General features: G+C 39.0%; 1 protein-coding gene across 6 annotated transcripts in view; it reads left to right on the forward strand.

Moving 5' to 3' along the window:
* Positions 1-12,951, forward strand: part of Eya4 (EYA transcriptional coactivator and phosphatase 4) — a 243,342-nt gene that overhangs the window by 19,901 nt on the left and 210,490 nt on the right. For all 6 annotated transcript variants that reach the window (XM_040728232.1, XM_040728239.1, XM_040728236.1 and 3 more), the window contains exon 2: positions 8,475-8,573. In XM_040728232.1, the coding sequence (XP_040584166.1) occupies positions 8,541-8,573 (33 nt within the window). In that variant the 5' untranslated portion in view covers positions 8,475-8,540. The remainder of the gene's footprint in view (positions 1-8,474; positions 8,574-12,951) is intronic.

Raw genomic sequence — 12,951 nt, forward strand, 5'->3', positions numbered from 1 at the left:
GATGCTATAATGACAGGTTTTGCCCTCAGGGGATCCTACTTTGAACACAATCACAAAGTCATAATACAAAGATGTTTTGCTTTTTAGAGATAGGACCTCTCTGTGTAGCCCTGGGTAGCTCAGAGCTCACTAAATAGACTAGGCTAGCCTTGAATTTGCAGTGATCCCTTGCCTCTACTTTCTCACTTCTGAACTTATAAGTGTATACCACCACATCCATCTCAAGAATGAATTTTATACTCTGATATCACAGGGGAATTTATTCAGAGGAAGACAGATTCAAACTTTTCTAGAAACTATGAACACTTTCTTTTCTTAGTTGTCCCAAATTTTAGTTAAACTACGTCATACTTAAGTCAATATTTTATTAAAATTCACTGTAGATACAATTCAAACCAGTGGCTTGGATTAGACAAATCAAGTTTCCTGCAGTAACTTAAATCTCACATTTACTTGGTTATTTGAGGGATCTCTACCCTAATAAAAATATGTTTATATTTGATTGCTGAGAAACTGATTTTATGGAATAATTAACAGGAATTTAAAAAACTGCTTTTGTTGCCTTTGACTATAATTATGGAGATGAATACTTGTAAAGTTTATCTACAAATTCACAAATTTCAGAAATTCTTTCTTTGGTACTATCTAATTCTTTGACTATTTTTTTCACTGGTTTATTTTCTTAAAAAGACTCAGTGTACTTGGGTACAGTGTTACACACATGCCATGTAAGGATGTAGGAAGCATAGGATAGTGAATTGAGGCCACATTGGCTACAGAGTGAGATCCTGTCTCAAAACACAAAAAAGTTTGTGTGCATGCATGAATGTGTGTATATGGTACATTTATGTATACATATGTACATATATGTGAAGGTACGTGTTCTTTTCCGTGCTAATGCATACATGCCATTATAACAAGTAGAAGTCAGAGATCAACTTGGAGTGTAGGGCCTTACTTTCCACCTTGTTTAAGAAAAGACATGTTTGTTCTTAACCACCACTACATACCCCAGGATATATTGGTCAGCGAGACAGGAGATTCTCCTGTCTCCATTCCTTCTTTCACCACAGATGCTCCATCCTGTACCCAGATTTACATGAGCTTTGAAAACTGAAGTACAGGTCCTTGTGTTTGCTTGGAAAGCACTTGTTCATTGATAATCACCCTCCCCTGCTCATGCATGTGTACACACACACATACACACATGTGCATGCGTATATACATGTGCATGTGTGTACATGAATTTTAAAAGATTTATTCATTTTCATTTTATTTGTGTGTTTGCCTATGTGCATATGTTTATAGCATCTACATTCCTGCTGCCCATGGAGGCCATAAGTGCACATTAGATCCCCTAGAACTGGAGTTACAGGCTGAACCATCCTATGGGTTCTGGGCTGCAAACTTGGGTCCTCTGCAAGAGCAGAAAATGAAATATTCTTAACCACCAAACCATCTCTCCAGCCCTTAATGCATGTATTTCAGAGAACACTTTCATGATTCTTTCCCCAATATGTGCCTGTTTGTTTTTAATACATGGATTCTTCAGTTTTGTTTCTCGTTCTCCTTTTCCTAACCATGCCAATCATAGTTCTAAGATGCTTCATTGAGCTTATTCTACAGTTTGAAGTCTTGGTTGGCAACTACTTCACCACTGCATCTAGTTTAGTGTTCCAGGGGTGCTTTGTTTCCTTGTGTAGTTTATGAATTTTAGTAGATTTCTCCTAGAATCCTTTCTTTCCCGTTGACCAATTTTGATCTTGCTTCCCCACAGACTTGGGGTCTTAGGTCTCTAGGTCAATCTTGACTTTGTTTTTCCAGTATGAGACTTTCATGTCATGAAGAAAAACTTTAGAATATATATTGTGTAAGGCTGAGTTTTGATTTATCCCATGTAATCACTTCCTTTTATTCCTTCCCCAAAGGCTCTGTTACAAGATCAGCTTCCTTGTTGAGTCTGAGGGTGGCCTGAGTTTTTTGTAGCCTCTCTATTGTCAAAATATAGCATGGGTTTCACACACTTATTTCATAACTTCTTGTCTTAACTGCTTGCTCATCCACATCAGTGAAGATAATGACTTAACAAATGCAAATATAAACACAGTGTGTCCTCTCACTTCTTCAGTGTGGCCAGTTAATCATGACCCCTGTAACCCTGACAGTCTTAGCTGACTTTTCAGTTATGTTCAAGTACTTTCTATGTCCCATTGATTTCTCTCTCACGTGCTCTCTCGTGTCTTCCCATCTAGTCTCCTTTCAGCTAAGACATCATCCTGAGTTCTCTTGGCTTCTCACCTGCAACATCTCAAACCTCCAGACAGTCTCTTAATTCCACATGTGGCTCATGTCACCTTTCAGAAATCTGAATGAGATGTGTCACCATGATGACAGCATCAGATTTCATTCTTTATTTAGGATTTAAGACAATGGAAATACAATGATAAGTAATCATTTTCTGTCACATTCATTCTAGTATTGGCTGTTTTACTATCTCAGCATTAAAGAAATCCATCTCACTTTGAATTTATACAGTGACACAGTTAAAAATAGTATAAATGGCTTACCAAGTTATTATTCAATTTTTAAAAAGTCATCTAAGTTCAGAGAATCATTAACATTGATGACTGTTTACAATTATCTAAATACATGTGTGTAAGGCTAGTACAGTGCCTGAAAATTACTGGTTGATATAAGAATTGTAATTGAACAGAATTAAATGCCACTGTGTTTGTGTAATAAGGTACATAGATACTGATCTACTATAAAGAATGTAAAAATGCGTGCTTTGTTGACTCCCAAACCATTTCTGAATGGAGACAGAGGAGCAATGAATGGGGTTGGGGTAGAAGGGAGGTGGAGAACTGGAGGAAAGGAGGGAGGGGAAACTGGGGTTGGCATGTAAAATAAATAAATAAATAGAAAAAGACTGTTGACAAAATGGTTTATGTTTTTGAAAGAAAATTTTCACACAATCACAAATTACAATGTAAATAATATTTCTGTCTTATTTTGTGGATGAGAAGCATGACATTTGAAGACAGGCAACTTCCCCGAGCTCCACAGTTATGCGGTGGCAAAGCCAGGGTTTACCTACTTTATTCCATTCTTCAAGGAATTCTATGTCTATACTCCCGGAAAAAAACTATAATTTTGCTAAGGCTTCAGGAGGTAAATTTGGGAGATGTATTCTTGAACATTTGAAAGTATAACATATTTTCCCCAGGAGGACACAACATCATCATATATGTGGGGAAGGTCCCTAGGTTACACTGAAGAGACATTTGTGACTGAGAAAGCAAACACTGAAGAGACATTTGTGACTGAGAAAGCAAATACTGTTTTCTTCTTTGTCAGATTACAGAAATGCTAGCTGCATCAACAGAGCATAAATAAAACACTCATCAATAATTGCCAAGTGTAGGTGGGGAGAGATGGTGCGGTATGAGAGAAAGAGAAATTATGTGAAGAATGGGCCTAGTGTGTGTGAAGGCAGCATGTGCTGTCCCGGACCCTTTTAGATGTCCATCTACAACGGTTTGTCATCATTTCCTCTGTGTTTTGCTACCTCAACACTAATAATTACTTACAGAGGAAACAGATAACCTTCATTGAATCTGCTTCTTAAAGTTCAAGTTACTTAGAATTTCTTACGGCTGGAAATTTTTGCCATCATGTGAATGCACAAGAATGACAATTATCTTGAAAGCGAGCTTCTTGTAACTTTTAGCATTAAAAATATTGATATATGACCTCCCAACACCATCACCATTGTTTAGTTATGCTGGGAGTCAAACCCAGAACCTCTGCATGTGCTAGGCAAGTCTTCTAACTTTGAGCTGTGCACCCAGCCCTAACCCCATCATCCCATGTTATTAAAAATTTTTGTGTTACAAGGATGATTCTGCAAAGTCCATGTGCTGTCTTTGTAAGCAGTTCAAAAATAGCCCAGCCTGTAGTTTGTAGCCTTGGTTCCATTTAAGGAGCATGAAGTCAAATAAGGTACTCGTTACTATTCACATAGACTTGTTTCTTGGACACCACTTATGTTTTCCTTTTTTTATGGGCAGAGGACAGAATCATGTGCACAACCAAGTGTGCTCATCTTCACCTCTCTGAGCATTTGGCCATGGAACTGGAGCTAGGTGTTCCTTTGTGCTGTTGGCTTCCCTTTCTGGCATGCCGCCTGGGCAGTGGGAGCCAGCCAGTGGCTCACTCAGCTTTATGGCCCCATTGCCGAAAGGTGGAAGGTCCCAAGCATCACTGGATGTCCAAAAGCTGGAAAGCTTTTTTGTTTTTTTTTCTGGATAGCTACTCACAGCTATAATTGTCAATCATGGGATGAAAAATGCAAATTCTTAGACTCCCTTCACACTTGTGGTTTTACATGAAACAACTTGAACAGTAAAAACAATTTAATTAAAGATTGTGAGGATAGTTAATAAAAACCTAGGGAGGGTGAGAATCAGGTGCAGCAATAACAACATCCAGTTGACCAAGGTGTGAGGACCTTCTCTCCAGCCTCACTATTTTTCTTCTTTCTCTCAATTCCTTCAGGTAAGCTTCCCCACATAGCTGTAAAAAGCTTCCATGTCCCACATTTTGCCCCTGAAGGAGGACTAGCTTGATATATTCCAAGGCCCATTTCCTAAGCAAGGCTCACCATTGGATACAACTCATTTGATATAACAGGATAATCCCTCGGGATAGATACTCCTTGGTAGCTTAAATTGAATATAAGTCCATGCAAGGCAGATACAGTATACATATATAATATACTCCCGTGTGAGCAGGTCTTAATTATTGTTTTGTTTTGTTCATTTGAGATAAAGTCTCTCTTGTCTCAAATTTGCAATCCTCTTATGTCAGCTTCTTTAGTGCTGAGGTTGCAGGTATGTATCATCATGCCTGATTACAAACTTTTAATTTCTTATCCTCAAGATATGCTTCTTTATGCTTATTTGAGGTTTGAAAATCTGGTTGTCAATGTCAATCCACAGATGAACTGTCCTGATGTCATAATATAATTTAGAGGTGTCTTCTCTTGACCCAGACAACTGTCTAAGTATAAACACCCTACTTACATCATTGGGGCTGGCTGTGTCTGAGATGATGTATCGTCCAAGCATCTAATTTTTCATTCCAGTGTTTTACCAAAGCTGCAGTAAAGGCTTGGTAATCTGTGGCCTGAATCTTTTCCCAAGGTTCTCCTAGGAATGTAGCATGGGTAATAAAGTAGAAGATCTTTCTTTGCCCTTTCCCCCCCTACAGCGAGAAGTGTATTGAGTTTCATCTGTGTTTGCATTCTCTTAGCTACTCTAGCTATAGCTCCAGACTTCGGTTTCAGGACAAGGTCTACAGGGAGCGAATGCACAAGACCCCTGGTAATCCTTTGAAGGACCTTTTGGCAGAGTGATCCTTCAAGATGGATACTGGTACAGATGCAAATAAGAGCAACGGAGGGATGTCTCGTTTGTCTGAAGGATGGAGTAAAACTTAGAAGTCTGGCTGTGTGTGACATGTCATGTTCAGAGTGCAGGAGTGAGGGACAAAGCTGATGCTCCTATCCAGGCAAAGACCTATGCTCCATCTCTTCCCACGGCACCAAGGAGAGCAGGCAGTGGAGGAGTCGAGCACACTCTAGTATGTATTTTGTGTTCTTGATGATTCCTTGAGTGTGAAAAAGACTAAGCAGGCAGTCAGTGACAAAGCCCAGGTGTCTGGCTTCACCTGTGTGCACAGTCTACAGGTGTAGTGACCCCATGTGCAGTTCCTGTTCTTGGTCCTCGTCATCCCATGCAGAGATGGAGCTCATCCTCTTCATGCTGTTGCTTCTTCTTGCTGGACCATCTTGTTTCTATCGGGAGGCTTAATAGAGCAACAGATTAGGGATTTCTCCTTCATTCATTAGGGCTAAAGAGTCCTTGATCGCTACTATCTGCATCAGCCCACATTGTCTTGAAAGTTTCTAAGAATTCTTAACATTACATACACATATGAGCATATGTCAGATCATGTGTTTGAATTAGAAGGATTACTGATTTTTATATCAATTTTTAAACCTATAGCTCACTTCTATATAAGATCTAACAGAAAGGATTTGATATTTTGTCTATATCTTGAAATTTTGACTACAGGAGAAATAACCCATAGAATGGGTGAGGTTTCTGCTACTCCTGTCTAAAATTCCCCTTTCTGGAGAAGTGGCCTGGGATAGAACAGGCATCTAGATTCTTACCTCATAAAACAGCATGAGATTACTGTTATCCCTTAATTTTATATCTTTATTATAAGGTAATTCTTTTCTTACTTGGTTCAAGGACTGTTCTCATTTTTTTCTTGTGTATTTGTGAAAACTAAATGTTAGAGGATTTAGTGTAACAACCGTTGGTAAATTATGATGTAAAACCATACTGTGTCTGCAATTAGCCAAGGGACTTCAGTGTGGTTCAACAATATAAAATCACTGGGCTCATAATATTTTAGGACATGAGTGAGTTTGGCAAAGAACAAAAATTATGTAAGCATTAAAACTCACGCAAAGTAGCAATCTAGATTTCAAGGAAATATAAAGCAAGGCATTATGTTGTGACACGGAACATCTACAAAAATCACTCCCCAACTGAATATTAAGTTGGTTCTAAACTGGTCATGAACCTAAAACAATGGGAAGTTTTAGTTTAGTCTTCATATACACCAGTGTGTCAGTACTAAAGCCTTAGCTTTAATTTTGTTCACAGATCCTGTGAGTGGTGTAGTTGTAGAGGAAATTTTGGAGAGACACACACAGACTCACACGTACGGCATTGAAAGAAAATGGCAAAGAGTATGAGAGCCCATGTGGTAATGAGGTGGACACTGAATGGATGTGTCTGTAAGCCACAGAATGCTAACAATTGTTGAAACCACCGGGAGGCTGGGGTTTGGGGAGTCTCTCTCTCTCTCTCTCTCTCTCTCTCTCTCTCTCTCTCTCTCTCTCTCTCTCTCTCTCTCTCTCTCTCTCTCTCTCTCTGTGTTTCTATAACCTCATAAGGACCATAGGTCTGGTTTAGGACTTTTGGTTCATAAAATGTTTCAGAATAAATTGCTTCTCTACATTACCCAACTCATGGTCCTTGCTACTACAGTCTGAGAAATTTGGCACAACATATTGGTTTGAAACTAGATTCATTTGACTGGAATCAATGATACTTTTCCTGGGAGCATGTTTTATGAAGAGTTTACATGAGTAGAGAATTATTGGCTAACTTTCAATACTGAGTTTTATGAATAGTTAAAACATTCCACTTAGTAATGTTTCTTTCTGCATTCCTGTTTTATTGTCCTAACACAAAGCAAGATTCTCAAAAACTAGAATGAAACAGACTCTTCCCCAAAGAGCCGGGTATATGAAACTACATTTTCAACATCATCTATTTCCTCCCATTATTTTGTTAGCATCATCAGGTACCTCCTGAGGGCTTCATTTGTCATTGATCTATTCAACATATGAAACACTGAGCTAGATGCTGTGGGTAACTCACAGGAAGACAAACCTTGTCTTTCCTTAAAGAGGTCACTCTGGCATCAAAAGTTAATGTTATAATAAGCCATGGAAGCCTTGGAGAGTCTGTTTCTAAAAATCAGTTTTCAAAATGTGCTGTACTTCAAATTGTTCTTATAAAACCATTTAATTTTTTTTGCTTTACTTGGTCTTGCGTACTCATTCAACAGAAGAAAGATGAGAATTAGGGAGAGCACTTGGCTTTTTGGTGTTGTCTTATATTGTTGCTGTTATAAAAATCTTCCTGTATTTGGGAACTCTAAATATATGTCTGCTTGGCTGGGGGAAATATGTCATATGGTTTGGCATAATGACAATTAAAAGATTATCTTTTGAGTAATTAACTGAATGTGCCACTGTAGTTTATTCCATACTTCTCCTCCTACTTAATCTGTCTTAAAATAACTATTTTCTCATCTCTTAAGAACTCTGTATTTTGAAACAGTATCTTTTTGCAACTCTCAGGAGCAAACCTAGGGTTTAGTCATCAGCACCAAAATCAGCTCTTAAGAAAATGATCACCTGGTAATTTAGACACATTTTCTCATTCTGAAAACAACACTAAAATGCACTGTACTTTCTCAGTTTATGTTATGCAGTAGTGATTAATACTGTTACTATTTTTTGTCTAATCAAACAGTACATTAGTTGTTTTTTGCAACCACTAACTCCAAAGTTGTCCTGAACTCTTTTCCTTCAACTGAAAGATCCTGAGAAGCTTTTCCCATATAGCAGTTCCACCATGATGTTTATAAGATCATTATTTAAGTCATGGAAATAAAATTAACAACTCATTACTTTCATCACAAAGTTCACCTACATCCTCTATACTGCCAACTGTGTTGCTAAATCTTATTGTGTTTGATGAGTCTGCAAATGAATAAAAACAATCTTTCCTTTTTCTGTGTCCACCTTTTTTTTTTGGTTTTAGATAGTCAATCTTGAATACAAGGAAGCTGCTTCTACGTGGGAGTGGCAAGAGAAGTGAGGGAACCACATGGAAGACACCCAGGACCTAAATGAGCAATCAGTAAGTCTTAATTTAACCTCAGCTCTGCTTTAAAAAGAGATGGTAAGACCACTCTCAAAATATTCTTAGAAATGAATCTATTGTCTGCAGTAAGGTTTGGAGTTAAATATATTTTGTTGATTTTTGAATTCTCTTGTAAGACCATAAAATAGGCCTTTGGCAATGTGTGTTGTTCCTGCTTAATGATGATGTCACATTTTGATGTCTCCCTTGATGCTCCACTTGGAGAGGCTGAGGTTGGAAGACTAGGGTGTTGAAATCATGCTGTGTGTTTAGACAGTTTGAGCAATTTTATGCACTTCCTTTGTTATGTTTCGTTCCAAAAATGCTGCATGGCTTATATATTGTTGGCTATCGGAAGCATAACAGGAGAAAGGATATTATTAGCATGCCGACTGCTCATCTCATGGATGAAAACCACGGTCCTCAAGGGCTTTCCTTATTTTACTAGATTTATCAGGACAGGAATGTGGCAGCTTGGTAACAATCCCATTATGATTCCGTCTTCCTCTAGGGAGACGCTTGATCTGGCTTCTCCCCTTGCTTCATTAGTAGGAGCTCAGTGACATTAATACTTTATTGTGTGCCACCAGGGGCATAGCCTGCTGGAGACTGCCGCCCTAGTCGTTCTGCACACAGGCAACTAGTTAGGTCACAGGGAAGAAGACATGGATAGCACCAAGAACATGTTCCACAGGCAGAGCTAGTCCTCCTTAGCTTGTACAACCATGTTTGACCTTAAAGTCTAAGGTTTCCCAGGGACAGTTGAGGACAAGAAGCTTGTGTATAACTGTGTAGCAGTAGAAAAGATGCATGCAGTGCATTTCAGATTAAAATAAAAAAAAGCAATGTATATTTTGGTAAAAAGCTGCTATTCTCAACTGATGTAATTTGTATTCTAGGTGATAATTAAAACATACATACATATTGATGTTTTAAATTTTTTAAGTAGAGATTATCTTAGTGTGATTTCATTATATAATTATAACACTACTCATTTCCTATAGCATCATAAGAAACACATGAAGAGCAATCAATCACAATTCTGTGAAACTTGCAATCAACCAGTAGACATGGGAGTCTTGGAAACCCTGACTTCATAGACAAAACTGACAATGACAAGCAAGGACTTTAAAACAGTCTTCAAAAGTGCTGGTTACTGAATTTAAATATGCACATTAGAACTCTGTCTAGTGAGTGGATTCAGGGCCTCACGATGTCTGTCTCTCTCTCACATGCTTTGTATGTTTGTGCCTCTTGCTGGGATCAGATTTCTGTGAGAGTGGTCTTGTGCCTGTAGGTCAGCAGTGAGTGATGCCTTCACCTGAAGCTTCGAAATGTACATTGTTTTAACATTCTGAGATTCACTTAGAAGTGTGTGTGTGTGTGTGTGTGTGTGAGAGAGAGAGAGAGAGAGAGAGAGAGAGAGAGAGAGAGAGAGAGAGAGAGAGAGAGAGAGAGAGAGGTCCAATGTTCACATATTTTTGGGGATTGAGGAGTTAGAATTTGCAGAGCACAAAAGCATTAAAGATGGAAGAGAGAAGCTGGATGACTCATTCATCAGTTACTCTAGGGAATGTATACACACAAGAAAGATTATTTGCTTTATTTTCTAATACTTTTAAATAAAAATATGTGATTACATAATTTTCTATTTCCCTTTCCTCCTTCTCACCCTTCCCATGCACCCACTTACTCTTTTCCAAGTTCATGACCTTTTAAAAATGTTGATATATAGATGTAATATATAGAAATACAACAGAATATCTGCTTTGATGCATTTAAAGCTAAGGACAACATACATCCACACTTTACATAAGGCTAAGGTGTTACTGAAGGTTTTAGATCGCCTTTGAGGGAACAATGCCCAGAATTTATGAATTGTGTTTATAATATCACTGGTTTCCTTTCACTGATATTTCAGGGTTGACACCTTTTAACCGATTTTTTAAAGTTCTCAAGATGCTATTGTGTGGCCAGGTGTAGAAATTAAATATCTAGAGTGATCTGCATAGCTTCTGGAATGACTTTATTTTCTGAGCTTAAACTTTGTACACATAGACCAGTTTATTCATCTCAAAAGTGTGCAGATGAATACAGAGAAGTGATAATGAGTTCTCAGGCTGTTGTGGCTGTATCCTGCAAACTTGAAACTTCTGGGTGGTCTTTTGACTCCATCTTCATGACTTTCTTTCTCATTCCACTATGTCTGAAAATGGGACAGTTCAGCCAGGCGTTGGTGGCACAAGTCTTTAATCCCAGCACTCAGGTGGCAGAGGCAGAGGCAGAGGCAGAGGCAGAGGCAGAGGCAGAGGCAGAGGCAGAGGCAGAGGCAGAGGCAGAGGCAGAGGCAGAGGCAGAGGCAGAGGCAGAGGCAGAGGCAGAGGCAGAGGCAGAGGCAGAGGCAGGCCGATCTCTGTGAGATCAAGGCCAGCCTGGTCTACAGAGTGAGTTCCAGGAGAGCCTCCAAAACAATACAGAGAAACCCTTTCTCGAAAAACAAAAAAACAAAAAGACAAAAAAAAAAGAAGAAAAGAAAATGGGACAGTTCACATTGTGCTATCCATCATTATGGATGAGTCAAAAAAACTAAAAACCGTCCCCTTTCCTATAAAATAACTCATACTTGAATTAAGACCTTAAACAACCTTAAATCTTGTATAATGCATTAATTTCCCAAAACTTTTAAAAAGTATAGCATTTATTAAAATATAGAATAAATGTTATGGCATTGCAGTTCGTAAGATGAAAATCTTGAACATGGATATAATAGTGTGATTTATGATTCACGCATGCACCTTCCAGCATTTTCCATATATTCCTCTTGTTCTTCACCATATTCTTGCAATATAAACCTAAAGGCTACCATTTCACAGATGGAGACATCACTCAGACAGTGTTCAGATCAAATGGCCATCAAGGACTAGAGATTACAATTGAACATACATTCATCTTGCTCTAAAAATTTGTAATGTATTTTTCATGATACAATATAGTATTGGTAGTTAAAGGCTTGAGCTGTAGGGTCAGATATCACTGGTGAATACTTTATAAACATTGAGAAATCACTTAGATTCATCCTCATCTGCAGAGTGGGGAGAATGATGTAAACACGAGACATGATGTGCTAATGTGTGCTTCATTGAGCATTCATTAAAATTAAAACCTGCTCTAAATAACTTGAGGACTATACAAGATGGCCCAATCAGTAAAATGCCTGCTACACAAATATAAGGACCTGAGTTCAGATGCCCAGAACACACATAAAAAGCTGGTGTGGTCGCATGTATTTATAACTCCGTTGTTAAGGATGCAGAGATGGGTTGATACACGGAGCACACTGGCTAGCCAGTCTAGCCAGTTAGTAAACTCTATACAGTCTGAGAGACTGTCGCAAAGGATGGTGGAGAGCAATAGAGTAAGACATCCACTGACATCAACTTCTGCCCTCGAGAGGTACACTCACATCTATACACATGTACATGCATGCATATATACATAGACATGCATATCCATATACAGTACAACACACACACACACACACACACACACACACTCTGCTTGTGACAGGAAATCTTCAATAGATATTCCTTCTTTCTTGCCTAGCCAGATCCTTTCTGGACTTTCCTACCTAGAGGTTTACAATTCCACAAACCCAGCAGATGGAAACTGACCTCACCAATCGTCCTGTCCCTCCGGTTTCCTCCTTCTCCACTCCACTGCATCATCTCCAGCTTCTGTGAACGCTGTCATCATCACCACCTCAACAGCTGAAGTAAAACAGCAACAGCAGCAAACAGAGAACCATCCTCCCCCGCTCCATCCTAGCTGTCCTGACTTTTTCTCACTGGAAGCCATTCTCCATGCTTCCATTCCCTAACGCTGAGTTTTTCTTTTTTTAAACTCTTTACTACCTTGTCCTGCTTCCAGTTGCTTCTCTTCCCAAATCACATGCCCAATGGTTACACTATTGCTCCTCATCTTATCTTGCAATAGCTCCTTCTTGCCCTGCAGAGAAAGGACCATGTATGGTCCAGCATAAGAGACTAAATATTAATTATTTCCTCAGCCTCTTTTCTCATTTCTGCTGGTTTCCGGAAATTCCTAGATCTGGGGTCTCTACTCACTTGTCAGTGTGATACAGGCCCTCTTCTACTAGAGTACTCTGATGTTCTTGTAGAACCATTGGGCGCTCGTTAATCCTGAGAAACCCTCTCAAGCTTAGTTTCTCTTCTCTACCTTACCAACTGCATAGAGTCAGCCATGCTGGGAGGCCATGTTGGGTTGGCCATGTGGATCAGCCCCAGTTGCATCAGGTGACTCTGCAGTGTGCTGTGCTGAACCTTTGGCATTATCTCTAGCCCAGCATTCAACCTTA

The sequence above is a fragment of the Mesocricetus auratus genome, unplaced genomic scaffold (genome assembly GCF_017639785.1).
Source record: "Mesocricetus auratus isolate SY011 unplaced genomic scaffold, BCM_Maur_2.0 Super-Scaffold_100018, whole genome shotgun sequence".
NCBI classification, from domain to species: Eukaryota; Metazoa; Chordata; class Mammalia; order Rodentia; family Cricetidae; genus Mesocricetus; species Mesocricetus auratus.